This window comes from Oncorhynchus tshawytscha, linkage group LG08, assembly GCF_018296145.1.
Source record: "Oncorhynchus tshawytscha isolate Ot180627B linkage group LG08, Otsh_v2.0, whole genome shotgun sequence".
NCBI classification, from domain to species: Eukaryota; Metazoa; Chordata; class Actinopteri; order Salmoniformes; family Salmonidae; genus Oncorhynchus; species Oncorhynchus tshawytscha.
Window position 1 is genome coordinate 11,585,518 of NC_056436.1, and position 27,416 is coordinate 11,612,933.

Genomic DNA, 27,416 nt, shown 5'->3' on the forward strand with positions numbered 1-27,416 from the left:
ATGATGACACTTGAAACTATATAAGGCTAAGGCTATGCAGGATTAGTGCCCCCCCCGCCCCCCCAATTTGGCATAATATCAACCAATGTGTTAACTATTTATACACTAATACATTAGTTTATAAACCACTTATCAGTTCTATACCTTAACGAAGGTGTCAGTTTCCCACCATCTGCTTATCATAGATCATCATACTGCTGCTATCATCATAGGGGCTCCCGAGTGGCACAGGGACTCTGATTTCTGATTTCTTTTGATTTTCCCATGATGTCAAGCAAAGAGGCAGTGAGTTTGAAGGTAGGCCTTGAAATACATCCACATGTACACCTCCAATTGACTCAAATTATGTCAATTAGCCTATCAGAAGCTTCTAAAGCAATGACATCATTTTATGGAATTTTCCAAGCTGTTTAAAGGAACAGTCAACTTAGTGTATGTAAACTTATGACCCACTGGAATTGTCATACAGTGAATTATAAGTGAATAAATCTGTCTGTAAACAATTGTTGGAAAAATGACTTGTGTCATGCACAAAGTAGATGTCCTAACCAACTTGCCAAAACAATAATTTGTTAACAAGAAATTTGTGGAGTGGTTGAAAAACCACTGAATCTTTAGTCATGTATATGATCTCTGCGGGAACTGAACCCACAACCTTGGGTGTTAGTGCTCTTATCAACTGGGTGACACATGATGCCCTGTAGTATATAGTACCATTCACATGTCATGAACACAGCACCATGATGCCCTGTAGTATATAGTACCATTCACATGTCATGAACACAGCACCATGATGCCCTGTAGTATATAGTACCATTCACGTGTCATGAACACAGCACCATGATGCCCTGTAGTATATAGTACCATTCACATGTCATGAACACAGCACCATGATGCCCTGTAGTATATAGTACCATTCACATGTCATGAACACAGCACCATGATGCCCTGTAGTATATAGTTAATACCATTCACAACTTTCTACTTCAGTTAGGCCGTGCTGATGGAAATCTAGTTGGGGCCAGTCAGTCTGCGTCCTACATAGCACCCTAAAATAGGCTATTATAGGCTGTTATTTCCCCGTCTGACAAACAAACATGTCTGGAGGCTGATCTTATGGAGTGGGATGTGGGATGGAATTTGACGCTGATATCGACCTGAATGTCTTTTTTTACGCCAGCACTTACAGCACGGAATAAAGTGGTAACTGGTAACCATGGTAATAACACAGTTGGTTACAATGTGTGAAACACAACGATGACATGCTTGGCAAAGGCAGACACCTCTGACCTCTACTCGGATGCCTGCCCTTGGCAGTGTGAGTGGATTGTTAGGTGCTGGAGACGATGAGTGATATTTGATTGCCAAGGAAACACTTTGTCATAACCTCTCAACAGTTATTTGTCTGAGGCTTATCCTGGTGCTCTGAGGTGTAGAAGACCACGTGAAGTTTGATCTCACGGCTATTCCTGCAGGCTGGCATAGATACAGAGTGGATGTAGTAAAATGGGCCATTCCCCTTATTACAAAGCGTTGCATCACATTGGTTCATATGATATGATACAATCTGCCCAGTGCCCCGCCCACATTTCTGATCCATCTTCAGCTGAGTAACTTACATCTTCCCTCTCTCCCTGTTCCAGTGGAGCTCTGCCAGCCAGGCCTACTGCAGATTGTAAGCTACTCAGCTGATATTTTATTTATATACGTCTTTATTTTATTTAACTAGGCAAGTCAGTTAGGAACAAATTCGGCCTATGAACAACGACGGCCTAGAAACGGGGTTAACGGCCTTGTTCAGGAGGCAGAACGACAGCTTTTTACGTTGTCAGCTCGGTGGGATTTGATCTTGCAACCTTGCAACCTTTTGGTCCAACACTCGCTACAACGCTACCTGCCGCCCCTGATAAACCAGAGTTGGCCAGAGGACCACACTAAATAGTCATATCCTCTTCGGGCCGCTGTGTTTGATCTGGGACAGATGCTAGGAAGAAGTAGGAAGTGGTTTTGGGGGTCCACAGAGGTGATTTCTAGCCGGAGTCAGTCTGTGTGCCAAAACAAACATGTTTTGTCTGACAATGACAATGGATTTGTCAAGAGCACGAACACATCTGGGACTATACATTTGAGATGCAGCTGATATACAGTGTATGATTGAGGGCAACATTTCCCTACCAAATGCAAAAACCAAGTGAGACCAGGGGAGGGCCACACTGACCTGTACCAGGGTCCAGCTGTATGACTGTTTAGAACAGCACTTCCAACTGGAGAGGGAAAACAAGGTCACCTCAGTCTGACGACACTACTGTATCCTGTCTGTATTGACCTAGAATCTTCATGACTCTTCTTCTCTGCACTTCTTTTCTTCATATTCCTCTTCTTCGTCCTCTCTATCGTGTAATGTTTACGATTACAGCATGCCTTGGGGATATCGTAGTGCTGTCTGTCAGTCCTTCCTGTCTCTATTTCCATAACTTCCTGGAGCTCCGTGGTACACTGACTGTTTTTCTTGCTCAACATACAGTCCATGTCTTCTAACCACAGTGGAGGAGTAAAGAGGGATCGTAGAGGGGTTCCCAACCTTTAATACTCTGGCCCCCTGAGTAACCATCTCACTAAGGTATGCAATAACTAATATGACAAGAGGAACTGATGATGCGCTACCCAATTTTGGAAATTGCTTCTTGTGCATTCTACTATTACAACATTCAAGAGTAAGTTTAAAGCCGGACTGGGTTCCCCCTGCCGACGCCACAGTTTGGGAACCACTGGGATAGTAGAAACATCATGTTCATCCATCGTCCCCCACATTCTGGTCTTTCCTTTCCCACTAGCAACACTCTTAGAAAGAAGGTTCTTCAATTGTCCTCATAGGAAGACCTTATGAAAATTTAAAAAAATTGGTTCCAAGTGGAACCTTTTCGATAATACAAGGTTCCATGTAATTACTAAAAGGTTCTGAATAGAATAAAAAGGGTTGTTGGTGATGAACAAGGTTCTAAATGTGTAGCTCGCTCCCCCACCGTTCTGTACATGTCTCTACATCCCTAACATTCCTGTTGAATCAAAACATTCCCTATCCCGTGGAGCTGTCAGGAATTTTTGCATGTAGCCTGTGTATGCAGGAGTCGGGGTACATGTAGACTGTGTATGCAGGAGTCGGGGTACATGGAGACTGTGTATGCAGGAGTCGGGGTACATGTAGACTGTGTATGCAGGAGTCGGGGTACATGGAGCCTGTGTAAGCAGGAGTCGGGGTACATGTAGCCTGTGTATGCAGGAGTCGGGGTACATGTAGACTGTGTATGCAGGAGTCGGGGTACATGTAGCCTGTGTATGCAGGAGTCGGGGTACATGTAGCCTGTGTATGCAGGAGTCGGGGTACATGGAGCCTGTGTAAGCAGGAGTCGGGGTACATGGAGCCTGTGTAAGCAGGAGTCGGGGTACATGGAGCCTGTGTAAGCAGGAGTCGGGGTACATGGAGCCTGTGTAAGTCAGGAGTCATGGAGCCTGTGTACATCGGGGAGCCTGTGTATGCAGGGTACATGGAGCCTGTGTATGCAGGAGTCGGGGTACATGGAGCCTGTGTATGCAGGAGTCATGGAGACTGGGTACATGTACATGGAGCCTGTGTATGCAGGAGTCAGGGGTACATGTAGACTGTGTATGCAGGAGTCGGGGTACATGTAGACTGTGTATGCAGGAGTCGGGGTCGGGGTATGCATGGAGCCTGTGTAAGCAGGAGTCGGGGTACATGTAGACTGTGTATGCAGGAGTCGGGGTACATGTAGACTGTGTATGCAGGAGTCGGGGTACATGGAGCCTGTGTAAGCAGGAGTCGGGGTACATGGAGCCTGTGTATGCAGGAGTCGGGGTACATGGAGCCTGTGTATGCAGGAGTCGGGGTACATGGAGACTGTGTATGCAGGAGTCGGGGTACATGGAGCCTGTGTATGCAGGAGTCGGGGTACATGGAGACTGTGTACATGGAGCCTGTGTATGCAGGAGTCGGGGTACATGTAGACTGTGTATGCAGGAGTCGGGGTACATGGAGACTGTGTATGCAGGAGTCGGGGTACATGGAGACTGTGTATGCAGGAGTCGGGGTACTGTGTATGCAGGAGTCATACATGGAGACTGTGTATGCAGGAGTCGGGGTACATGGAGACTGTGTATGCAGGAGTCGGGGTACATGGAGCCTGTGTATGCAGGAGTCGGGGTACAGGAGCCTGTGTATGCAGGAGTCGGGTACATGGAGCCTGTGTATGCAGGAGTCGGGGTACATGGAGACTGTGTATGCAGGAGTCGGGGTACATGGAGACTGTGTATGCAGGAGACTGTGTATGCAGGAGTCGGGGTACATGGAGACTGTGTATGCAGGAGTCGGGGTACATGTAGACTGTGTATGCAGGAGTCGGGGTACATGTAGACTGTGTATGCAGGAGTCGGGGTACATGGAGACTGTGTATGCAGGAGTCGGGGTACATGGAGCCTGTGTATGCAGGAGTCGGGGTACATGGAGACTGTGTATGCAGGAGTCGGGGTACATGGAGACTGTGTATGCAGGAGTCGGGGTACAGACTGTGTATGCAGGAGTCGGGGTACATGTAGACTGTGTATGCAGGAGTCGGGGTACATGGAGCCTGTGTAGCAGGAGTCGGGGTACATGGAGACTGTGTATGCAGGAGTCGGGGTACATGGAGACTGTGTATGCAGGACATGGAGCCTGTGTGCAGGAGGGGTACATGGAGACTGTGTATGCAGGAGTCGGGGTACATGGAGACTGTGTATGCAGGAGTCGGGGTACATGGAGGGTACATGTACATGGACTGTGTATGCAGGAGTCGGGGTACATGGACTGTGTATGCAGGATGTAGACTGTGTATGCAGGAGTCGGGGTACATGGAGACTGTGTATGCAGGGTCATGGAGACTGTGTATGCAGGAGTGGAGACTGTGTATGCAGGAGTCGGGGTACATGGAGCCTGTGTGCAGGAGTCGGGGTACATGGAGCCTGTGTATGCAGGAGTCGGGGTACATGGAGACTGTGTATGCAGGAGTCGGGGTACATGTAGACTGTGTATGCAGGAGTCGGGGTACATGGAGACTGTGTATGCAGGAGTCGGGGTACATGGAGCCTGTGTATGCAGGAGTCGGGGTATGGAGACTGTGTATGCAGGATGGTACTGAGCCTGTGTATGCAGGAGTCGGGGTACATGGAGACTGTGTATGCAGGAGTCATGGAGACTGTGTATGCATGGAGACTGTGTATGCAGGAGTCGGGGTACATGGAGACTGTGTATGCAGGAGTGGAGACTGTGTATGCAGGAGTCGGGGTACATGGAGACTGTGTATGCAGGAGTCGAGGGTACATGGAGACTGTGTATGCAGGAGTCGGGGTACATGGAGCCTGTGTATGCAGGAGTCGGGGTACATGGAGACTGTGTATGCAGGAGTGCAGGAGTCGGGGTACATGGAGCTGTGTATGCTGTGTATGCAGGAGTCGGGGTACATGGAGACTGTGTATGCAGGAGTCGGGGTACATGGAGCCTGTGTATGCAGGAGTCGGGGTACATGGAGACTGTGTATGCAGGAGTCGGGGTACATGGAGACGTGGGTGGGTGTCAAAGGCCTCCCTTTTTGGAATGAGAAACAGATGTTAGAATGGAATTCTCCTGACTGCAGCAGTTTCTCACGGCTGTGCTTTGAGCTTCCCTCTTTCCCTTTTTCCTCTCTCTATCCTCTCTCTCCCTCTCCTTTCCTCTCTCTCTGGCTCTCTCTCTATCCTCTCTCTCCCTCTCCTTTTCTCTATCTCTCTCTCCCTCTCCTTTCCTCTCTCTCTGGCTCTCTCTCTATCCTCTCTCTCCCTCTCCTTTTCTCTATCTCTCTCTCCCTCTCCTTCTCTCTCTCTCTCCTTTCCTCTCTCTGGCTCTCTCTCTATCCTCTCTCTCCCTCTCCTTTTCTCTATCTCTCTCTCCCTCTCCTTTTCTCTATCTCTCTCTCCCTCTCCTATCCTCTCTCTCCCTCTCCTTTTCTCTATCTCTCTCTCTCTCCTTTTCTCTCTCTCTGGCTCTCTCTCTATCCTCTCTCTCCCTCTCCTTTTCTCTATCTCTCTCTCCCTCTCCTTTTCTCTATCCTCTCTCTCCCTCTCCTTTTCTCTCTCTCTGGCTCTCTCTCCATGTCTCTCTCTCTCTCTATCCTGTCTTAATCTCTACATGTATTTTCTATCTAAAACTGTTATTTTTTCCCCCAGTCAGTTTCTCTCTTCCTCCTCTCTCTCTGTAAGATTCAAATGTATTTCTCAGCCTCCCTCTGGTTTTAGTCTCTCTGTTTGTGTTCCAGGGGATTTCTGGCCCAACCTCAGTCTGTAGTTCTGGAAGGGTTCATAGAGGAGCATCCCACCACTGTGATGTCAAACAAGGCATTGGGAGAGGCCGAGACATTCAGATATTTAAAAAATGCTCTGTCTCAATGGTGTTAAATACTTAAGTAGTAGTTTCAAGTATTTTTTTGTTAAGTTTTTGGGAGTATCTGTACTTTACTATTTTTGACAACTTTTACATTCCTAAAGAAAATAATGTACTTTTTACTTTACATACATTTTCCCTGACACACAAACGTATTCGTTATGCTTCGAATGCTCTGGCAGGACAGCAATATGTTCCAATCCACACACCTATCAATATAGCACGTTGTCATCCCTACAGCCTCTGATCTGGCGGACTCACTAAACACAACTGGAGTGTTTGTAAAGGATGTCTGAGTGTTGGCGTGTGCCCCTGTCTGTCCGTGAAAAAAACAAAACAGGAATCGTGCCATTCGGTTTACATAATATCAGGAGTTTGATGTATAGCTTTTACTTTTTACCCAATTATGACAATTTAGTACTTTTTCTACAGCTGTACTGAAGTACATTTAAACCAGATACTTTTGGACTTTTACTCAAATAGTATTTTACTGGGTGACTTTTACTTGAGTCATTTTCTATTAAGGTGTCTTTTACTTTCATTCAAGTAGGACATTTGAAGTACTTTTTCCACCACTGCTCTGTTGTATTTCGGGGCTCTTCTGTGTCGCTGGTCTGCCTGGCTCTGACGCTAGCTTGCCACGTTGACAGAAATACTCCATCCTGGCCGCTATCCCGGGCTGAAGGCAGGAAGTGGGTCTCTCTTTCTGTCTGACTGCTGGGCTGCTGCTGTGGACACTGCTCTGGTGTTGAATCACTGTTTAATGATGGGAAGTTCAGCTCTTTTTTACTGACTTTACTGACATTACTGCCCAGAGCATGCAGGAACACTTAGGGGCGAACGACGAACTGAAAACTTGAGTCATGATTCTACGAGCCTCTCGTTCACATGTCGTTCACCATAGGGGGCTTATTGGAGCAGTCATTTGTTTGAATGAGACTTGTAAATGTGTGTTTGAAACCATCTAAATGTGTTGATTGAATTGGCAAACAAATACGATTCTTTCTTGATACATTTGAATCAAGGTCTAGTTGTGGTCGCTCCCGGACTAGATTGTGAACTGTTGCATTGCTTGACTGCTGCCAGGGTGATAAGCACAGTTGTTCGTGCACTGCAGCCCCCCCCCCCTGAACAATTAGTTTGAGTTTGTTGACCAGAGGCTGTGTGTGTTTTGGTTCTACAAAGCTGTGTCCATCGTAATATTCAATAATCAATTCATTGCATTCATTCTTTCCAGCAAGTTAAACGTGCAACTACAATGAACGAATGATGACTCTTGGGTCAGTAAAGAGTCATGCAAAAAGAATGACTTGTTCGCCAACTGCACATCGCTAATTACTGCTGTGGACACTGTTCTGGTATTTCATCACTGGGCTGCTGTGGACACTGTTCTAGTATTTCATCACTGGGCTGCTGTGGACACTGCTCTGGTATTTCATCACTAGTCTACTGGGCTGCTGTGGACACTGTTCTGGTATTTCATCACTAGTCTACTGGGCTGCTGTGGCTGAATAGGGGATGGAAGGCCGTATTAATGTTATTATCCAGCCTTCATGCCAGAGATGGAAAATCCCCAGCCTGGAATCCAAGTTGAAACCATGGTGAAAATGAGCATATCAGTGTGGACTCCTGGCTGGATGAAAGAGCCGGGGGAATCTGTGTAGAGCTCCATCTCTAACAGTCTATGGAACACTGGTCTAATGTGTTGATTAGACATGACACAATCGGGTTCTAAACCATTAGTGATCTGATGACTCACCCCTCTCACACAGTGTCTTATTGACTGGCGGTTTACCCCTCCTCACCCGGCCCGCCCAACACAGGCATCCTCATCATTTAGCTCAACTGTAGTTTCAAGTTGCCCTTTTCTTCTATTGTCACGTGCACAAGTAGAGTGAAATGCCTTTGTCGCTGAATGGTGTTGTTACTACGTTGGGAGTGAGGATTATATTCCTACCTGAAAGTGTAAAAGGATGTGATTTTAATAGAGGACACAGCTGAAACCGCAGCATTCGACTGACTTCTTTACTTAACAAGATAATACAACTTACAGGATGCTATTAATAACTAATGGAATTCTTACCTCACCAGTTCTACCTGCACATGACCATCTGATCATTTATCACTCCACTGTTAATCTGATAAATTGTCATTATTCTCTCCTATGGTCTATTTATTGCCTACCTCCTCATGCCTTTTGCACACAATGTATATAGACTCTTTTTTTCCTACTTGTGTTATTGACTTGTTAATTGTTTACTCCATGTGTAACTCTGTGTTGTTGTCTGTTCACACTGCTTTGCTTTATCTTGGCCAGGTCGCAGTTGTAAATGAGAACTTGTTCTCAACTAGTCTACCTGGTTAAATAAAGGTGAAATATATATATATATTTTTTTAAATACATCTCATGACCATAAGGAATAACAGAATAATATGATTATTTATATTGTATATAAATGTATATACACAGTTGGGGTCTCGCACATAAAGACAAATATTTTATTACATAAGTCATTGATTTTATTTATGTTTGGTACTAGAGACAGTAGGTAAAGAAAAGGTCAGACATTATGGATAATGGTGGTTGTTAGCACGCCCTCTCTCTCTCTCTCTCTCTCTCTCTCTCTCTCTCTCTCTCTCTCTCTCTCTCTCTCTCTCTTTCTCTCTGTGTGTGTGCTGTGTTTTGTTGTAGAGAGAGAGTGTGATCCAATTATGTCAATATTTCTCCTAATTAACCTTCATGCCATCACACACACACACACACACACACACACCTGCTGTTCTGTAGTGTGGGCATGGCTGTTCTGCTCTGTAGTGCGGGGGATGGCTGTTCTGCTCTCTGTCTGCTCTGTGCGGGGCATGGCTGTTCTGCTCTGTAGTGTGGGGGATGGCTGTTCTGTTCTGGGGATGGCTGTTCTGTAGTCTGGGGATGGCTGTTCTGCTCTGTAGTGCGGGGGATGGCTGTTCTGCTCTGTAGTGCGGGGCATGGCTGTTCTGCTCTGTGGGGGAGTGTTCTGTAGTGTGGGGGATGGCTGTTCTGCTCTGTAGTGCGGGGCATGGCTGTTCTGCTCTGTAGTGTGGGGGATGGCTGTTCTGCTCTGTAGTGTGGGCATGGCTGTTCTGCTCTGTAGTGCGGGGGATGGCTGTTCTGCTCTGTAGTGTGTGTGGGGGATGGCTGTTCTGTTCTGTAGTGCGGGGGGGATGGCTGTTCTGTAGTGTGGGGATGGCTGTTCTGTAGTCTGGGGATGGCTGTTCTGCTCTGTATGGCTGTTCTGCTCTGTAGTGGGGGATGGCTGTTCTGCTCTGTAGTGTGGGGGGATGGCTGTTCTGCTGTTCTGTAGTGTGGGGGGATGGCTGTGTTCTGCTCTGTAGTGCGGGGGATCTGTTCTGCTCTGTAGTGCTGGGGATGGCTGTTCTGCTCTGTAGTGCGGGGGATGGCTGTTCTGCTCTGTAGTGCTCTGTAGTGGGGATGGCTGTTCTGCTCTGTAGTGTGGGGATGGCTGTTCTGCTCTGTAGTGCGGGGGATGGCTGTTCTGTTCTGTAGTGTGGGGATGGCTGTTCTGCTCTGTAGTGTGGGGATGGCTGTTCTGCTCTGTAGTGCGGGGGATGGCTGTTCTGTTCTGTATGGCTGTGCTCGGGGGATGGCTGTTCTGCTCTGTAGTGCGGGGGATGGCTGTTCTGCTCTGTAGTGCGGGGCATGGCTGTTCTGCTCTGTAGTGTGGGGATGGCTGTTCTGCTCTGTAGTGTGGGGATGGCTGTTCTGCTCTGTAGTGCGGGGCATGGCTGTTCTGCTCTGTAGTGTGGGGATGGCTGCTCTGCTCTGTAGTGTGGGGATGGCTGTTCTGCTCTGTGTGGGGATGGCTGTTCTGGGGGATGGCTGTTCTGCTCTGTAGTGCGGGGGATGGCTGTTCTGCTCTGTAGTGCGGGGGATGGCTGTTCTGTTCTGTAGTGCGGGGGATGGCTGTTCTGCTCTGTAGTGGGGGATGGCTGTTCTGTTCTGTAGTGCGGGGGATGGCTGTTCTGCTCTGTAGTGCGGGGGATGGCTGTTCTGCTCTGTAGTGTGCGGGGGATGGCTGTTCTGCTCTGTAGTGTGGGGATGGCTGTTCTGCTCTGTAGTGTGGGGATGGCTGTTCTGCTCTGTAGTGTGGGGATGGCTGTTCTGCTCTGTAGTGCGGGGGATGGCTGTTCTGTTCTGTAGTGCGGGGGATGGCTGTTCTGCTCTGTAGTGTGGGGATGGCTGTTCTGCTCTGTGGGGAGTGCGGGGGATGGCTGTTCTGCTCTGTAGTGTGGGGATGGCTGTTCTGCTCTGTGGGGAGTGCGGGGGATGGCTGTTCTGTTCTGTAGTGCGGGGGATGGCTGTTCTGCTCTGTAGTGCGGGGGATGGCTGTTCTGCTCTGTAGTGTGGGGATGGCTGTTCTGCTCTGTAGTGCGGGGATGGCTGTTCTGCTCTGTGGGGATGGTTGTGCTGTAGTGGGGGATGGCTGTTCTGCTCTGTAGTGTGGGGATGGCTGCTCTGCTCTGTAGTGTGGGGATGGCTGTTCTGCTCTGTAGTGCGGGGGATGGCTGTTCTGCTCTGTAGTGTGGGGATGGCTGTTCTGCTCTGTAGTGCGGGGGATGGCTGTTCTGCTCTGTAGTGTGGGGATGGCTGTTCTGCTCTGTAGTGCGGGGGATGGCTGTTCTCCTCTGTAGTGCGGGGGATGGCTGTTCTGCTCTGTAGTGTGGGGATGGCTGTTCTGCTCTGTAGTGTGGGGATGGCTGTTCTGCTCTGTAGTGCGGGGGATGGCTGTTCTGGGGATGGCTGTTCTGCTCTGTAGTGTGGGGATGGCTGTTCTGCTCTGTAGTGTGGGGGATGGCTGTTCTGCTCTGTAGTGCGGGGATGGCTGTTCTGTTTTAGACAGGAAGGAAGTGATGGTTCTTCACCAGTCACACACACCTCCTGGACATGGCCCATCAAAAGCTCTTTGTTGAGTGTGCTCAGCCAGCCTGACCTGATACACTGCTACCAGCTGTCAGGGTGTGTTTGTGTACATCAGAACACGTTTTGAATAGGGATGAAATAGATCTCCAAGAACAGTTGCGTTATCGTTGCACTAAGCAAGGGAATCAGTTACACAAAATGATTTGACAGTTTCAAAGCCTCATAATGGTCATTGCATAGCATCAGCAATCCAGGGTTTATATACATCATTGGTTGCACGGCACGCCCACCCTCATCTTCCTCCCTCCCAGCCACACCATCGCCATCATCAACTTTCATCCAGTTCCTCTCCAGACAGAGATCGACAGATGTTCCCCTGGACTCAGTCAGGGTTATGTTTCAAATGGCACACTATTCCCTATATTGTGCACTACTTTTTTACCTGCGCTCTCTACTAATTCTCAAAAGTAGTGCACTATATAGGGAATAGGGTGCCATAGGGACTATGGCAACATGATATTCTTCTGTGAGATCACACATGACGAAGTCTGTTTTCAGTTGCCTACTGAACTGTACACTCTTCTCAAATATACTCGTCACAGTTTCGCTGTGAAAAAGCTCTGTCCATTTTGCAGTTTGGTGCTTTTATTATAAACTTTAAGGTAATTTGTTACATTGTTTTCCCACACTTGTTGGAGGGAGACATATACCATTTTATAGTCCCTGATATGTGTATAATATGTTATTTTATCGGTTTATTATGTTGTGTATTAACTAGAGGTTGACTGATTATGATTTGTCAACGCCGATACCAATACCGATTATTGGAGGCCCAAAAAAAGCCAATACCAATTAATCGGCCGATTTAAAAAAAAAAATTTTTTTATTTGTGTGTAATAATGACAATTACAACAATCCCCCGAGCCGACAATGTGAAAATCTGTCATTCTGCCCCTGAACAAGGCAGTTAACCCACCGTTAACCCAAATAAGAATATGTTCTTAACTGACTTGCCTAGTTAAATAAAGATTAAATAAAGGTGTTCAAAAAAATTATAATAATTTTTAAAATGGTGTCCAAAAATACCGATTTCCGATTGTTATGAAAACTTGAAATCGGCCCCAATTAATCGGCCATTCCGATTAATCGGTCGACCTCTAGTATTAACTCATTGTTTTTCAAACCTCTCCTTGGGAACCCCCAGATGTTTCACAATTGTGTTGTAGCCCAGAACTAGCTCACCTAATTCACCTAGTTAAGGGCTTGGTAGTTGGTTGACAAGTGGAATCAGGTGTGCTAGCTCTGGAATAGTTCAAATACATAGAACAACTGGGGGTTCCCCGAACTCTACATTCCCATGCAGCAGTGCTAACGTGATGTCCCCTCTGTCTGTCTTCTACAGTGTGTGGGACTGCCCTGTGTCCTGGTGCCTCCCATGTCCTGGCCTGCTGAGGCTGTGGCTGCTGCTGGGTCTGGTGTCTGCTCGCTGGGCTTGGGCTAGAGCTGAACCAGGGCTTCTACTGGTGCTGGTGAGTGTCCCATCCCAGGGGCCTGGAGGAGCCTAGTCCGTCTGGGCCAAGGGGCCTCTCTGGACCACCTCCCAGACACACGAAGATGAACAAACTGACCAGCTTCCACAACAACAAAGCTATGCAGGACCGCCGCTGTGTCTGCGTCTTCCTCCCCAACGACGACACTCTCAACGTAATTGTCAATGTGAGTTCTGTGGGGGTCTCACCTAGCTGTTTAAGATGAATGGCCTTACTGTAAGTGGCTCTGGATAAGACCGTCTGCTAAATGACTCAAATGGAAATGTGTGTCTATAGTACCTCAATACTTTTCAGGTACATATGAGATAAGACCACTGGTATGAAGACTGCAGCAGGGAAACAGTTATATGTATGATTGGATTATATTTGTGAGTAACACACATATTATAGTGTATTGTCCAAAAGCCAGGGTCAGGAATGGCAGTAATTGTTTTCAAACTGGCAATACCATTCATGGTTGTTTCACAGTGTGTCTAAATGACTCTCTGATCTCCTCCTGTATGTCCTGACCTCTAACCCCATGCTGTGTGTTCTCTCTTTGCTCAGGTGAAGACATTGTGTCAGGAGCTGCTGGTCCAGGTGTGTGACCTGCTCCGACTGAAGGACTGTCACCTGTTTGGACTCAGCGTCATTCAGAGTAAGAATGGTTTACCATTTTGTGTGTGTCTCTGTTGCTGTGTCTGACATCTCTCACCTCACTATAATGTCTTTTCCCATCTCAGCCTTACTGAATGGGGCCCATTGTCTCTGTGGTTAAAGTCACAGCATAGTTTACTGTGTGTTATATCAGTGCTATGAGCAGTTAGCCTTCCCTCTGTACAGTCCCAATGAGTTACACCTCAATTCTCCAGAAGTGTGCACTTCTCCCCACACATTGAAAAGCATTGTAGTGGTGTGTATACATGGGAGGAGCCATCTGTGTCAGACAGCCTTAACCAGTCCTTCTGGTGCTGTCTGTCTCTCTGTCTGTCGGTTTCTCTGTCTGTCGGTCTCTCTGTCTGTCGGTTTCTCTGTCTGTCTGTCTCTCTCTCTGTCTCTCTGTCTGTCTCTCTGTCTGTCGGTTTCTCTGTCTGTCGGTTTCTCTGTCTGTCGGTTTCTCTGTATCTGTTAGTGATGCATCGATGTGACATTTTTGGACGATATCGATATCCAATATTTTCCTTGCCAAAAAAAAAACAATACCGATATTTAACATTTTAGCAGCCTTTTAAGCATTCTAGTCCAGTTAAATAGTTAACACACACACATGGACGCAGTGGTCTAAGGCACTGCATCTCAGTGAAAGAGGTGTCACTACAATCCCTGGTTCGAATCCAGGCTATATCACATCCGGCCGTGATTGGGAGTCCCATAGGGCGGTGCACAATTGGCAAGCATCGTTCGGGGTAGGCCGTCATTGTAAATAAGAATTTGTTCTTAACTGACTTGCCTAGTTAAATAAAGGTTACACACACACACACCACACTGACCGAAAAGTTATTTTGTTGGCATTTACATATGTCCCCATTACCAGTCAAATATAATCAAAACGTATTTATTTCACTTACTTGCTGTGCTGTTTCATTTGTTCAGTCGTTTCATTCTCAACCAGGATTTCTATGGAACGCAGTTTGGGTCTTTGTGTGTCAAAGAAAGATACACGTCAAATAACACTCTTTGACCAATCAGGACCTGAATATGACCGCACGTCACATCATTTAACACGTTCATTCATTATTTACGTAGTTGTTTCACATTGATTACACTATCACTCGTATTTCATATGTGACAACGATTCATCGACATGTAGGCTATGATGCTGGTAAAGTTGTCTCGTGCACCTACAGTGCTGGTCATTTTTAAAAAAGAAGCTAGCTAGCTCATGGATACAAACAATGTCCTTCCCCAAAAACAGCTGACTAGTCTGCTACCTAGCTGCGCTAGATCGAGGGTTGGGTGGGGTGACAGTGGAGTGATTGGTCAGTGCGAGGGGTTTGGAGCTGGGGGGTGGAGCTGAGGGTAGAGCAAGGGGTTGGGCATGGGTGGTAGGTATAGAACTGGGTTTGGGATAGGGGTTAGTGTGAGTGGTTAGTCACTGTTTGCCTTGTGATTTTGCACTGTTCTGACAAGCAGCTCAGGAATGTCCCTAAATCAGCCCCACTGGTTCCTGGGCAATAGACCTGTTCTGCAGGGCATATGATTGCCATCAGATGAGATTAACCAATTTTCAGAACAGCACTGGCTGACTGGCCCTGCTGTGATTTGTTTTCCTTTGCAGCTGCTTGCAATTGTCATTGCCTTTGTCTGTCAACTACCTATGTCTGTCTGCTATACAGGAGTCAATGGGTGACTCATTCCATGCATATCACCGACGCAGAGACAACTCTGTCATCATAAAGCGACGTAAGTTAACCCTTTGTGTGTGTCCTTTCAGACAATGAGCACATCTACATGGAGTTGGGTCAGAAGCTGTCTAAGTACTGTCCCAAGGAGTGGAAGAGAGAGGCCAGCAAGGTGAGTCAGTCTGCACAACCAAATAGTACCCAGCAAGCACATAACGTTCTGAGAACCATATGTTTCTTAGGCCTTGGTGTGAGCGTGGTTGTCCTATGGTTATTTTGCATAAAACCTCCCTCAACTTTCTGGGAAAGGTGCAGGATAGTTGCTTGGCTTTGCTCAGCAAATGTAATTTTTTTAGTCAAATTCCTTAACTTGAATTAGTTTGGTATTTCATTACTTCCAACAGAATGTTTCCCAAAAGTTCAAATGGTGACAAATGGTAATATTCTATGAACGTTCTACAGCTGGTATGACAATGGGAATGTTCTCAAATAGTTTATTAACAACCTTATTTCGAAATGTCAGTACTTCAGCATAACGGTTCCTTATTGTTCAGTCAAATGGAGGTGTACCTGTGGACGTATTTCAAGGCCTACCTTTAAACTCAGTGGCTCTTTGGCTTGACGTCATGGGAAAATCTAAAGAAATCAGCCAAGACTTCAGAAAAAAATGGTCGACCTCCACAAGTCTGGTTCATCCTAGGGAGCAATTTCCAAATGCAATAGTAACAATAGTACGCAAGTATTAACACCATGGGACCACGCAGCCGTCATACCGCTCAGGAAGGAGACGTGTTCTGTCTTCTAGAGATGAATGTACTTTGGTGCGAAAAGTGTAAATCAATCCCAGATCAACAGCAAAGGACCTTATGAAGATGCTGGAGGGAACGGGTACAAAAGTATCTATTTCCACAGTAAAAACGAGTCCTATATCGACAACCTGAAAGGCTGCTCAGCAAGGAAGAAGCCACTGCTCCAAAACCACCATTAAAAAAAGCCAGACTACGGTTTGCAACTGCACATTGGGGCAAAGATCGTACTTTTTGGAGAAATGTCCTCTGGTCTGATGAAATAGAACTGTTTGTCCATAATGACCATCGTTATGTTTGGAGGAAAAAGGGGGAGGCTTGCAAGCCGAAGAACACCATCCCAACCATGAAGCACGGGGGTGGCAGCATGTTTTGGGGGTGCTTTGCTGCAGGAGGGACTGGTAACCTCCACAAAATAGATGGCAAATGCTTCTTCCGAATGAACAATGGCCCCAAGCATACTTCCAAAGTTGTTGCAAAATGGCTTAAGGACAACAAAGTCAAGGTATTGGAGTGGCCATCACAAAGCACTGACCTCAATCCCATAGAAAATTTGTGGGGAGAACTGAAAAAGCTACAGGACTACAAACCTGACTCAGATACACCAGCTCTGTCAGGAGGAATGGGCCAAAATTCACCCAACTTATTGTGGGAAGCTTGTGGAAGGCTACCCGAAATGTTTGACCCAAATTAAGGAATTTAAAGGCAATGCTACCAAATACTAATTGAGTGTATGTAAACTTCTGACCCACTGGGAATGTGATGAAAGAAATAACATCTAAAATAAATAATTCTCTCAGAATAATAATTCTGACATTTCACATTCTTAAAATAAAGTGGAGATCCTAACTGACCGAAAACAGGGAATTTTTTACTAGGATAAAATGTCAGGAATTGTGAAACTGAGTTTAAATGTATTTGGCTGAGGTGTATGTGAACTTCCGACTTTAACTGTATGACTCTATGGCACCGACTGAATCGTTTATTAAACTATCGTTTCAACAGTTATCAGGGTTTCAAGATTTGCAAGATTACCCCCCCAACAGACAGTCAAAATTCAATTCAAATTTGTGAGCAACTGCTGTTGTTTTCGCTGTCATGATGGAAGTTTTTTGATTTTATATTTGTAGAATGAATATACTGTCTTGATGGTTTGATTTGCTAGTGTTTTTCATTTGTATCTTGTTGTTTGCAGGGCATCGATCAATTTGGGCCTCCTATGATCATCCACTTCAGGGCTCAATATTACGTTGAGAATGGGAGATTAATAAGGCAAGTAGTCCCACAGAGATCCTATAAATTACTATTTGATTCTGTATGCAATTCTGTGAGTAATCTCCTCTTACACATACTTAAGTTTAACAATCAGAGATAAGTGTGAAATCATTCTGAATAAGTGGTTTGGATTGATTGATACTTAAGCTGCTTGATTAGATCTAATATGATGACGTGTTTCTGAGGACGAGGATAGAAAAGTGAGGGAGCTCATTGTGGCATAAGGTCCCAATGGGGGTTAAAAGGATTAAGTAAGTACGTTACGAAGGTAACGTCTCCTCCCCCAGGGTAACATCTCCTCCCCCAGGGTAACGTCTCCTCCCCCAGGGTAACGTCTCCTATCCCCAGGGTAATGTCTTCTCCTACTGTACTACAGGAACCTGAGAATGGTGATCTAGCCTAGTGGGATGTGTTTGTATCATGTCTTCTTCTCTCTTCACTTCCAGTGACCGCTCAGCCCGGTACTACTACTACTGGCACCTGAGGAAACAGGTGTTGCTATCGCAGTGTATGCAGAGAGAAGAGGCCTACTTCCTGTTGGCAGCCTTCGCCCTCCAGGCCGACTTGGGCAACTTCAAACGCAACAAGCACTTTGGAAAGTACTTTGAACCTGAGGCCTACTTCCCTCCATGGGTAAGTAGATCTATCCTTCTGACCTAACCAATACCAAATTGAGTTTTTCACTGTGCATCTGCATTGCTTGCTCTTTTTTTTGTTTTAGGTTGGGTATCTGTAAAGCACTTTATGACAACTGCTCATTTAAAAAGGGTTTTATAAATGTGATTGATTGGTAGTATCCAGGCAGTATCATGGCCTTCCTCTCCATCCCCCTTAGCCCCCATAACCCTTCATTGTTTGCAGACCTGAAAATGGGTATAGTCAGTGTAGTGTTGAAATTTCCACCATATTGCTACAGATATGAAAACATGGAAGGGTTAGGACCGAGGGAAAAGGGATAAGGAGTAAATTGGGACCAGCTAAGTGTAGTCTAGCACACAGCCTGAATGTAGGTCTGTGGCCAGTTTCATTAATCACTGAGCTTCAACAATTTGAGGATGCTACCTCATTGGAACATGCTGGATCTAGGACGCTAGTTTTATTTTCGTCCCTGGTAGTGGCACACAGCACGGTTGACTCTTTAGAGAAATGATCTGCATGCGAGCTGGCTAAACTTGCTGCCTCTCCTCTCCTATTCGACATGCCCCCCTCCCCTCCCGGACACGACGGTGCCCCACCCCTCTAATTACCAACCACTTCCTGTGATTAGTCTGTTGCCGTCCCATTGGTCCCATATCCACTTTGAAGCCATAGGGTCAGGAAATGGTTGTACATTCAGGAATGGTACATAAATACATCCTCCCAGGGTGTTCTCTAACTGGTTCTGAGTGAGTGGCTGGGTTCTGGAGAAACGCCCCAAATCCAGACCTGAAACTGAGTCCAGTGGGATTGTGGGTCCCTCCCAAATAGCACCCTATCGCCTATATAGTGCACTACTCTGACCATGGTCCATAGGGCTCTGGACAAAAGTAGTGCACTACACACTGAGTATCCCAAACTTTAAGAACACCTTCCTAATATTGAGTTGCACCCTCCCCCCTCCCCCTCCCTTGCCCTCAGAACAGCCTCAGTTCGTCAGGACATGGACTCTACAAGGTGTCGAAAGCGTTCCACAGAGATGCTGGCCCATGTTGACTCCAATGCTTCCCACAGTTGTGTCAAGTTGGCTGAATGTCCTTTGGGTGGTGGACCATTCTTGACACAAACCGGTGCACCTGGCACCTACTACCATACTCTGTTCAAAGGGCACTTAAATCTTTTGTCTTGCCCATTCACCGTCTGAATGGCACACATACACAATCCATGACTCAATTGTCTCGAGGCTTAAAAATCCTTCTTTAACCGGTCTCCTCCCCTTCGTCTACACTGAATGCAGTGGATTTAACAGGTGACATCAATAAGGGATCATAGGCTGACTAGGTGAATCCAGGTGAAATCTATGTTATGGCTAGTGCAGGGGTACTTAATGTTTTGTATACTCAATGTACAGGAAATAAGGTGGACGACGCCTTTTGGAATGTAATATCAGTATATGAAGCATCTGTCTTCCCCTGGGCGGGGGTTTCATCAACCTCCATTAACCCAACTGGCAAGCCTTCCTTCCTTCCTTCTACCAGTGAGCTGACATCAGAACCAGCAGATGGAGTTCACTCTACTGAGATGCTTGTATAAGAGAATTCCTTTGTCACCTCACTGAAACCAGCCTATTTGTCTCTCTCTTGCAGGTGAGGGCCAAGCGAGGCCGGGATTACATCCTGAGACACATCCCCAACATGCACAAAGACCTGTTTTCCCTCACCGCCTCAGAAGCTCATCTCAAATACATCAAGGAGTGTGCCCAGCTGGATGATGTTACAGTCCACTACTACAGACTCTATAAGGTCAGAGGTCAACCTGGACACACACACACACACACACACACACACAAACACAAACATATCATTACTAATAAACATCTATCTCTTCCCCAGGACAAAAAGGATGTGGAGGGTTCCATGACTTTAGGACTGACCTTGCGTGGGATCCAAATATTTCAGGTACAGTAGGAAGGGTGGCTGTGAGGGATAAATGTGTCTAGGTCATGTGTTATTAATATGTATGGTTTCTATGACGATTTATATCATGTTTCTGTTTCTCTCAGAACGTGGGGACAGTGAAAGAGCTCCTGTATGATTTCCCCTGGACCAATGTGGGCAAACTGGTATTTGTGGTGAGTAGAGCCATGGAGATGGTATATACTAAGAGGTAAGGCTGAGACGATGCCAGTATCGCGATACTTGTTAGGATTGTGGCAAGGAAATGTCAGAAGTCGGACGTCATTAGGCACTTTGAGGGCCTAGGGGAGTCTCTCTCTCTTTCTGGAAGTTCTGGTTCTTTCTCTCATGATCCCAGCGGTGACGTCTTTGAAACTTGAAGCCAGTCTTGACTTATGGCAGTGGTTAGTGAAAGTTCAGCTCCTACACAGACTATAGTTGTGGAAATAGTGACACAGAGCTCGTCTTCTCTGTTGGGTCTTACCCCTAGCTGCTACAGTCAATTCACTACCAAAAGGCAGGGGCCCGCAGGTGATTTTATTCGGGACCACAAGTTGAATTTTTTAATTTTTTATTGTTGGACAGAAAATGTTTAAACTACAGAAAATCATCTCAAATTGATTTCAATTTTGGAAATCTGTTCCAAAGTATTCCCATGCACAATAGATAGGGGCGTGGATCAGAAAACCAGTCCAGTATCTGGCTTGACCACCCTTTGCCTTATGCAGCACGACATATCTCCTTCGCATAGAGTTGATCAGGATGTTGATTGTGGAATGTTGTCCCAATCCTCTTCAATGGCTGTGCGAAGTTGATGGTTATCGGCAGGAACTGGAACACGCTGTCGTACACCGATCCAGGGCATCCCAAACTTGCTCAATTGGTGACATGTATGGTGAGTATGCAGACCATGGAAGAACTGGAACATTTTCAGATTCCAGGAATTGTGTACAGATCCTTGCAACAAGGGTCCGTGCATTATTATGAGGTGATGGCAGCGGGTGAATGGGATGACAAGGATCTCATCATGGTATCTCTGTGCATTCAAATGGCCATCGCTAAAATTCAATTGTGTTCGTTGCCTGCCCATACCATAACCCCACCGCCACCATGGGGCACTCTGTTCACAACATTGACATCCGCAAACCGCTCGCCCACACAATGCCATACACGCTGTCTGCCATCTGCACGGTACAGTTGAAACCTAAATTAATCTGTGAAGAGCACATTTCTCCAGCGTGCCATTGCCCATCGAAGGGGAGCATTTGCCGGTGTTCATTTCTCTACCATAAGCTGCCTCCAATGTTGTTTTAGAGAATTTGGCACTACATCCAACCAGCCTCACAACCACAGACCACGTGTAACCTTGCCAGCCCAGGACCTCCTCATCTAGCATATTCATCTGAGACCAGCCACCCGGACAGCTGATGAAACTGAGTATTTCTGTCTGTAATAAAGCCCTTTTGTGCAAACTTCTCTTTGTGCACGGGTGCATTGTTATGCTGAAACAGGAAATGACCTTCCCCAAACTGTTGCCACAAGAATCACAGAATTGTCTAGAATGTAATTGTATGCTGTAGTGTAAAGATTTCCCTTCACTGGAACTAAGGGGCCTAGCCCAAACCATGAAAAACACCCCCAGACCATTATTCCTCATCCACCAAACTTTACAGTTGGCACTATGTATTCGAGCAGGTAGTGTTCTCCTGGCATTTGCCAAACCCATATTAGTCCGTCGGACTGCCAGATGGTGAAGCGTGATTAATCACTACAGAGAACGCATTTCAACTGCTCCAGAATCCAATGGCGGCGAGCTTTACCCCACTCCAGCCGACGGTTGACATTGCATATGGTGATCTTAGGCTTGTGTGCAGCTGTTCGGCCATGGAAACCCATTTCATGAAGCTCCTGATGAACAGTTCCTGTTCTGACGTTGCTTCCAGAGGCAGTTTGGAACTCGGTAGTGAGTGTTGCAACTGAGGACAGACGATTTTTACACATTCTGCGCTTCAGCACTCGACAGTTCTGTTGAGCTTGTGTGGCCTACCACTTTGCGGCTGAACCGTTGTTGCTCCTAGACGTTTCCACTTTACAATAACAATACTTACATTTGACCCGGGGCAGCTCTAGCAGGGCATAAATTGGATGAACTAACTAGTTGGAAAGGTGGCACGTGTTTCATAACAGGTGTATGCTTGTCAATCATTAGCATGAATCATTTTACAAATACTTCCAGTGCTGCATCTGGATTTACTTCCTCATTCACATCTGGATTCACTTCCTCATTCACATCTGGATTCACTTCCTCATTCACATCTGGATTCACTTCCTCATTCACATCTGGATTCACTTCCTCATACACTTCAGACCCACATACATTTTTTTACATCTTCAACAAAAGAGTCCTGAGAACATTTTGTATGATCTCTTTAATAATTATCCAAACTTTGGCACTTTGGCTTTCCTTGTTATGGTCACTACAGCCAATGCGAACTGATATTGCTTTGTAGAAAAGCTCTGCAGCATTAGTGACGATATGATCGATACAACTGGATGTTACAGAACCAACACTATTGGTATACACTCTAGTTGGTTTAGTAATAACCTGAGTCATATTACTGGCGTTAGTCATGGATAGAAACTACCCCTTGGGAGGATAGCAAGTTGCCAACTAGTCAATGTTCAGGTCAACCAGAAAACAAACATCTGTTAACACCAAACACACTATCAAGCAGGTGAATAGTACAACAACAAAACAAAAAAATACAAAAATCAACATGTCAGTTTAAGCTAGAGATCTGTTTTATGTCGTGCATCTGCTATGACAGAGCTAGAGCTGTGTTTGTTAGACCATGAGACATCCCGCAAATCTGTGTTTTCACAAAATCATCTGTGTTGTCGAACAGTTTGGCCAACAAACTATTATGACCCCTCTATAGAAAGATGACTCTCACGAACAAGATGGTGTTCTCCGCTTTGACCTTCTGCATGGAACTCGTCTGAATTTGGTTCAGTTGATCTGCCAACTTCTGTCTGTAGCGTCCAAACAGTTTGGCCTACACACTAGTATGACCCCTCCGTGTAAAGGTGAGACTCTCACGAACACAAACTTGCCGGTTGTTGTTCTCTAGGACACCCACAGACCTCACGACTCGTCTGCAGGTCCCCTGATATCAGTTGAAAAGTGCTAAAAATAAGAGGTTCAAATCAAATTTTATTTGTCACATACACATGGTTAGCAGATGTTAATGCGAGTGTAGCGAAATGCTTGTGCTTCTAGTTCTGACAATGCAGTAATAACCAACAAGTAATCTAACTAACAATTCCAAAACTACTGTCTTATACACAGTGTAAGGGGATAAAGAATATGTACATAAGGATATATGAATGAGTGATGGTACAGAGCAGCATAGGCAAGATACAGTAGCTGATATCGAGTACAGTATATACATATGAGATGAGTATGTAAACAAAGTGGCATAGTTAAAGTGGCTAGTGATACATGTATTACATAAGGATGCAGTCGATGATATAAAGTACAGTATATACGTATGCATATGAGATGAATAATGTAGGGTATGTAAACATTATATAAGGTAGCATTGTTTAAAGTGGCTAGTGATATATTTACATCATTTCCCATCAATTCCCATTATTAAAGTGGCTGGAGTTGAGTCAGTGTCAGTGTGTTTGCAGCAGCCACCCAATGTTAGTGGTGGCTGTTTAACAGTCTGATGGCCTTGAGATAGAAGCTGTTTTTCAGTCTCTCGGTCCCAGCTTTGATGCACCTGTACTGACCTCGCCTTCTGGATGATAGCGGGGTGAACAGGCAGTGGCTCGGGTGGTTGATGTCCTTGATGATCTTTATGGCCTTCCTGTAATATCGGGTGGTGTAGGTGTCCTGGAGGGCAGGTAGTTTGCCCCCGGTGATGCGTTGTGCAGACCTCACTACCCTCTGGAGAGCCTTACGGTTGAGGGCGGAGCAGTTGCCGTACCAGGCGGTGATACAGCCCGCCAGGATGCTCTCGATTGTGCATCTGTAGAAGTTTGTGAGTGCTTTTGGTGACAAGCCGAATTTCTTCAGCCTCCTGAGGTTGAAGAGGCGCTGCTGCGCCTTCTTCACGATGCTGTCTGTGTGAGTGGACTAATTCAGTTTGTCTGTGATGTGTATGCCGAGGAACTTAAAACTTGCTACCCTCTCCACTGCTGTTCCATCGATGTGGATAGGGGGGTGTTCCCTCTGCTGTTTCCTGAAGTCCACAATCATCTCCTTAGTTTTTTTGACGTTGAGTGTGAGGTTGTTTTCCTGACACCACACTCCGAGGGCCCTCACCTCCTCCCTGTCGGCCGTCTCGTCGTTGTTGGTAATCAAGCCTACCACTGTTGTGTCGTCCGCAAACTTGATGATTGAGTTGGAGGCGTGCGTGGCCACGCAGTCGTGGGTGAACAGGGAGTACAGGAGAGGGCTCAGAACGCACCTTTGTGGGGCCCCAGTGTTGAGGATCAGCGGGGAGGAGATGTTGTTGCCTACCCTCACCACCTGGGGCGGCCCATCAGGAAGTCCAGTACCCAGTTGCACAGGGCGGGGTCGAGACCCAGGGTCTCGAGCTTGATGACGAGCTTGGAGGGTACTATGGTGTTGAATGCCGAGCTGTAGTCGATGAACAGCATTCTCACATAGGTATTCCTCTTGTCCAGATGGGTTAGGGCAGTGTGCAGTGTGGTTGAGATTGCATCGTCTGTGGACCTATTTGGGCGGTAAAGCAAATTGGAGTGGGTCTAGGGTGTCAGGTAGGGTGGAGGTGATATGGTCCTTGACTAGTCTCTCAAAGCACTTCATGATGACGGATGTGAGTGCTACGGGGCGGAAGTCGTTTAGCTCAGTTACCTTAGCTTTCTTGGGAAAAACAAAAGAGGTTAAATACATGTCTTCTGATCTGAATTCTGTTTTTGACACAAATCAACGGTACTAGTTGTTTAGACTGTGGTCAAATGCAGCAAAGAAAGACCTAACAAAGCCGCAGCTGACTCAAAACAGAGCAGCACGCCTCGCCCTTAACTGCATATACAGAACTAACAACAACAACAGCATGCATGCCATTCTTTCCTGGTTGAGTGTTGAAAAGAGATGAACTGCTTCTCTTATTTTTAACGATAAATATTACTGTGATGAAAATTCCAGATTTTTGTCTGCGTAATCAACTAACATTCTGATCAGAATGTTAAAATTGAATTCACAGCAGTGCACCGTAATATACAGAGCCATGATCACATGCAATTCCCTTCTATCTCCAATTACTCAAACAGCAAAATGACCTTTTAAAAATCGGATTAAACAACATCTCATGGAACGGCGAGGACTGTGTAGAGACACACAGACACTCTAACACACACACTTTTTTTAGTTTTATTGTTCATATATATTTTTATTAATGCTCATGTATTTTTTAGTATTATTGCTTATCGTATTTTGAGTTTGCGTGACTGTCCTCGTCTATCACTGTATCAGTGTTTTGTTACTTGTCATGCTTTGTGTTGTTTGTGGACCCCAGGAAGAGTAGCTGCTGCTAAAAAAGCTCATGTAAGCTCTAATAAACAAATAAGAAAACTTTGAAACTTGTCTGCAGTTTGGTTTGTGTCCCTGAATCTTGAGATTCAGCTCTTGTTGTGGTTGTAAGAAGTGCCGCAGAATAGTTTTCAAAGAAGAGACGGTTCTGCGCCCTCCTCCCCCCATTGTGTGTTTTTGCCTGTGGGGATATCTGGCTCTCTGGCAAAGTGTCTGAATCCTCTCATGTATATCCCTCTGCAAACAAACTGATCATTCAAAAAGATGCAACACTCACACTGGTGTCTGTTGAATCACACAGGATCGTCGCTCCATTAGTATCTCAGACACCAAGATCTTCCATGATCATAGTGTTACATCAGCTGGATGACGTGTAGATAGCATAGATAGCATAAAGATATCCTACAAGGATTCTAACTCCTATTCCTCTCTCTCTTGTCTGTTTTCAGGGTAAGAAGTTTGAGATCCTGCCGGATGGTCTCCCGTCGGCCCGTAAACTGATCTACTACACCGGTTGTCCCCTGCGGTCCCGCCACCTCCTACAGTTACTCAGCAACAGCCATCGCCTCTACATGAACCTGCAGCCTGTTCTCAAACAAGTCCGAAGGCTGGAGGAGAACGAAGGTACATTACATACCTGGACACACCTACCTGGCCATGCTGCCATCTTGCCATACTGGAGAAATTTGACTCCCAGGATTCTCCTGGTGTCTCTGTGTAATTCAGCATTCCTTCCCTTAGCCAGTTGTAATGTTGATATTTACATTTTAGCCATTTAGCACACACTCTTTTCCAGAGTGACTTATAGAAGCAATTAGGGTTAAGTGCCTTGCTCAGGGCACAGACAGATTTTTAACCTAGTCTGCTCTGGGATTTGACCCGGCTACCTTTTCGGTTACCTGACCAACTTTCTTAAACCACTAGGCTACCTGCCGCCACATATACCTGTAGGGCATATCCATGATTCCTTAGGAGTGAATTCTCTATTCTGACCAGCTCCTGTGAGGCTCTTTATCTGTGGTACTGCTGTGTCTAACTCTCTGTCTATCCGTCCTCTCCAGACAAGAAGCAGTACCGTGAGTCGTACATCAGCGATGCGTTGGAGCTGGATATGGACGGGCTAGACAAGCGTTCCCGGGCCAGCGGCAGCAGCGCCGGCAGCACCGTGTCTCACCTCAAACGCCTTTCTCGCCACTCCACCGCCAGCCACAGCAGCTCACGAACCTCTGGGGTGGAGACAGACAGTTTCCTGGCCCCTGGAGGGGCCCTACACAGGGCCCTGAGAACCTGCAGCTCTTCAACTACTAGCCATGGGAGCTCACACACCTCGGGGGTCGAGAGCGGAGGCAAGGAGCGGATGCTGGACGATGATGGTAAGGCAATCAATTGCACACACGGCAAGGGACGCGCGCACACGGCAAGGGACGCGCGCATACTGCAAGGGTTGCGCGCACACGGCAAGGGACGCGCGCACACGGCAAGGGACGCGCGCACACGGCAAGGGATGCGCGCATACTGCAAGGGTTGCGCGCACACGGCAAGGGACGCGCGCACACGGCAAGGGACGCGCGCACACGGCAAGGGACGCGCGCACACGGCAAGGGACGCGCATGCAAACTTTTTTTTGTCATGCCTTCTCCCCTGCTCCACTAGTGATCATCACGGGCCCTCTGTCTGTCTGACTGTCCCCCCCAGAGATTAATATTAGTGTCTTTCTGTCTGACTGTCCCCCCAGAGATTAATATTAGTGTCTGTCTGACTGTCCTCCCAGAGATTAATATTAGTGTCTGTCTGACTGTCCCCCCCAGAGGTTAATATTAGTGTCTTTCTGACTGTCACCCCAGAGGTTAATATTAGTGTCTCTCTGACTGTCCTCCCAGAGATTAATATTAGTGTCTGTCTGACTGTCCCCCAGAGATTAAT

The 27,416-nt window shown here is 46.4% G+C and overlaps 1 protein-coding gene across 1 annotated transcript in view; it reads left to right on the forward strand.

The window, feature by feature from the left end:
- Positions 1 to 27,416, forward strand: part of LOC112256937 (FERM domain-containing protein 6-like) — a 49,059-nt gene that overhangs the window by 14,601 nt on the left and 7,042 nt on the right. The window contains exons 2-11 of the mRNA XM_042325198.1: positions 12,787 to 13,100; positions 13,481 to 13,571; positions 15,348 to 15,427; positions 17,257 to 17,333; positions 17,783 to 17,969; positions 19,619 to 19,774; positions 19,865 to 19,930; positions 20,035 to 20,103; positions 25,943 to 26,117; positions 26,555 to 26,866. Coding sequence (XP_042181132.1) covers positions 12,999 to 13,100; positions 13,481 to 13,571; positions 15,348 to 15,427; positions 17,257 to 17,333; positions 17,783 to 17,969; positions 19,619 to 19,774; positions 19,865 to 19,930; positions 20,035 to 20,103; positions 25,943 to 26,117; positions 26,555 to 26,866 — 1,315 coding nt within the window. The 5' untranslated portion in view covers positions 12,787 to 12,998. The remainder of the gene's footprint in view (positions 1 to 12,786; positions 13,101 to 13,480; positions 13,572 to 15,347; positions 15,428 to 17,256; positions 17,334 to 17,782; positions 17,970 to 19,618; positions 19,775 to 19,864; positions 19,931 to 20,034; positions 20,104 to 25,942; positions 26,118 to 26,554; positions 26,867 to 27,416) is intronic.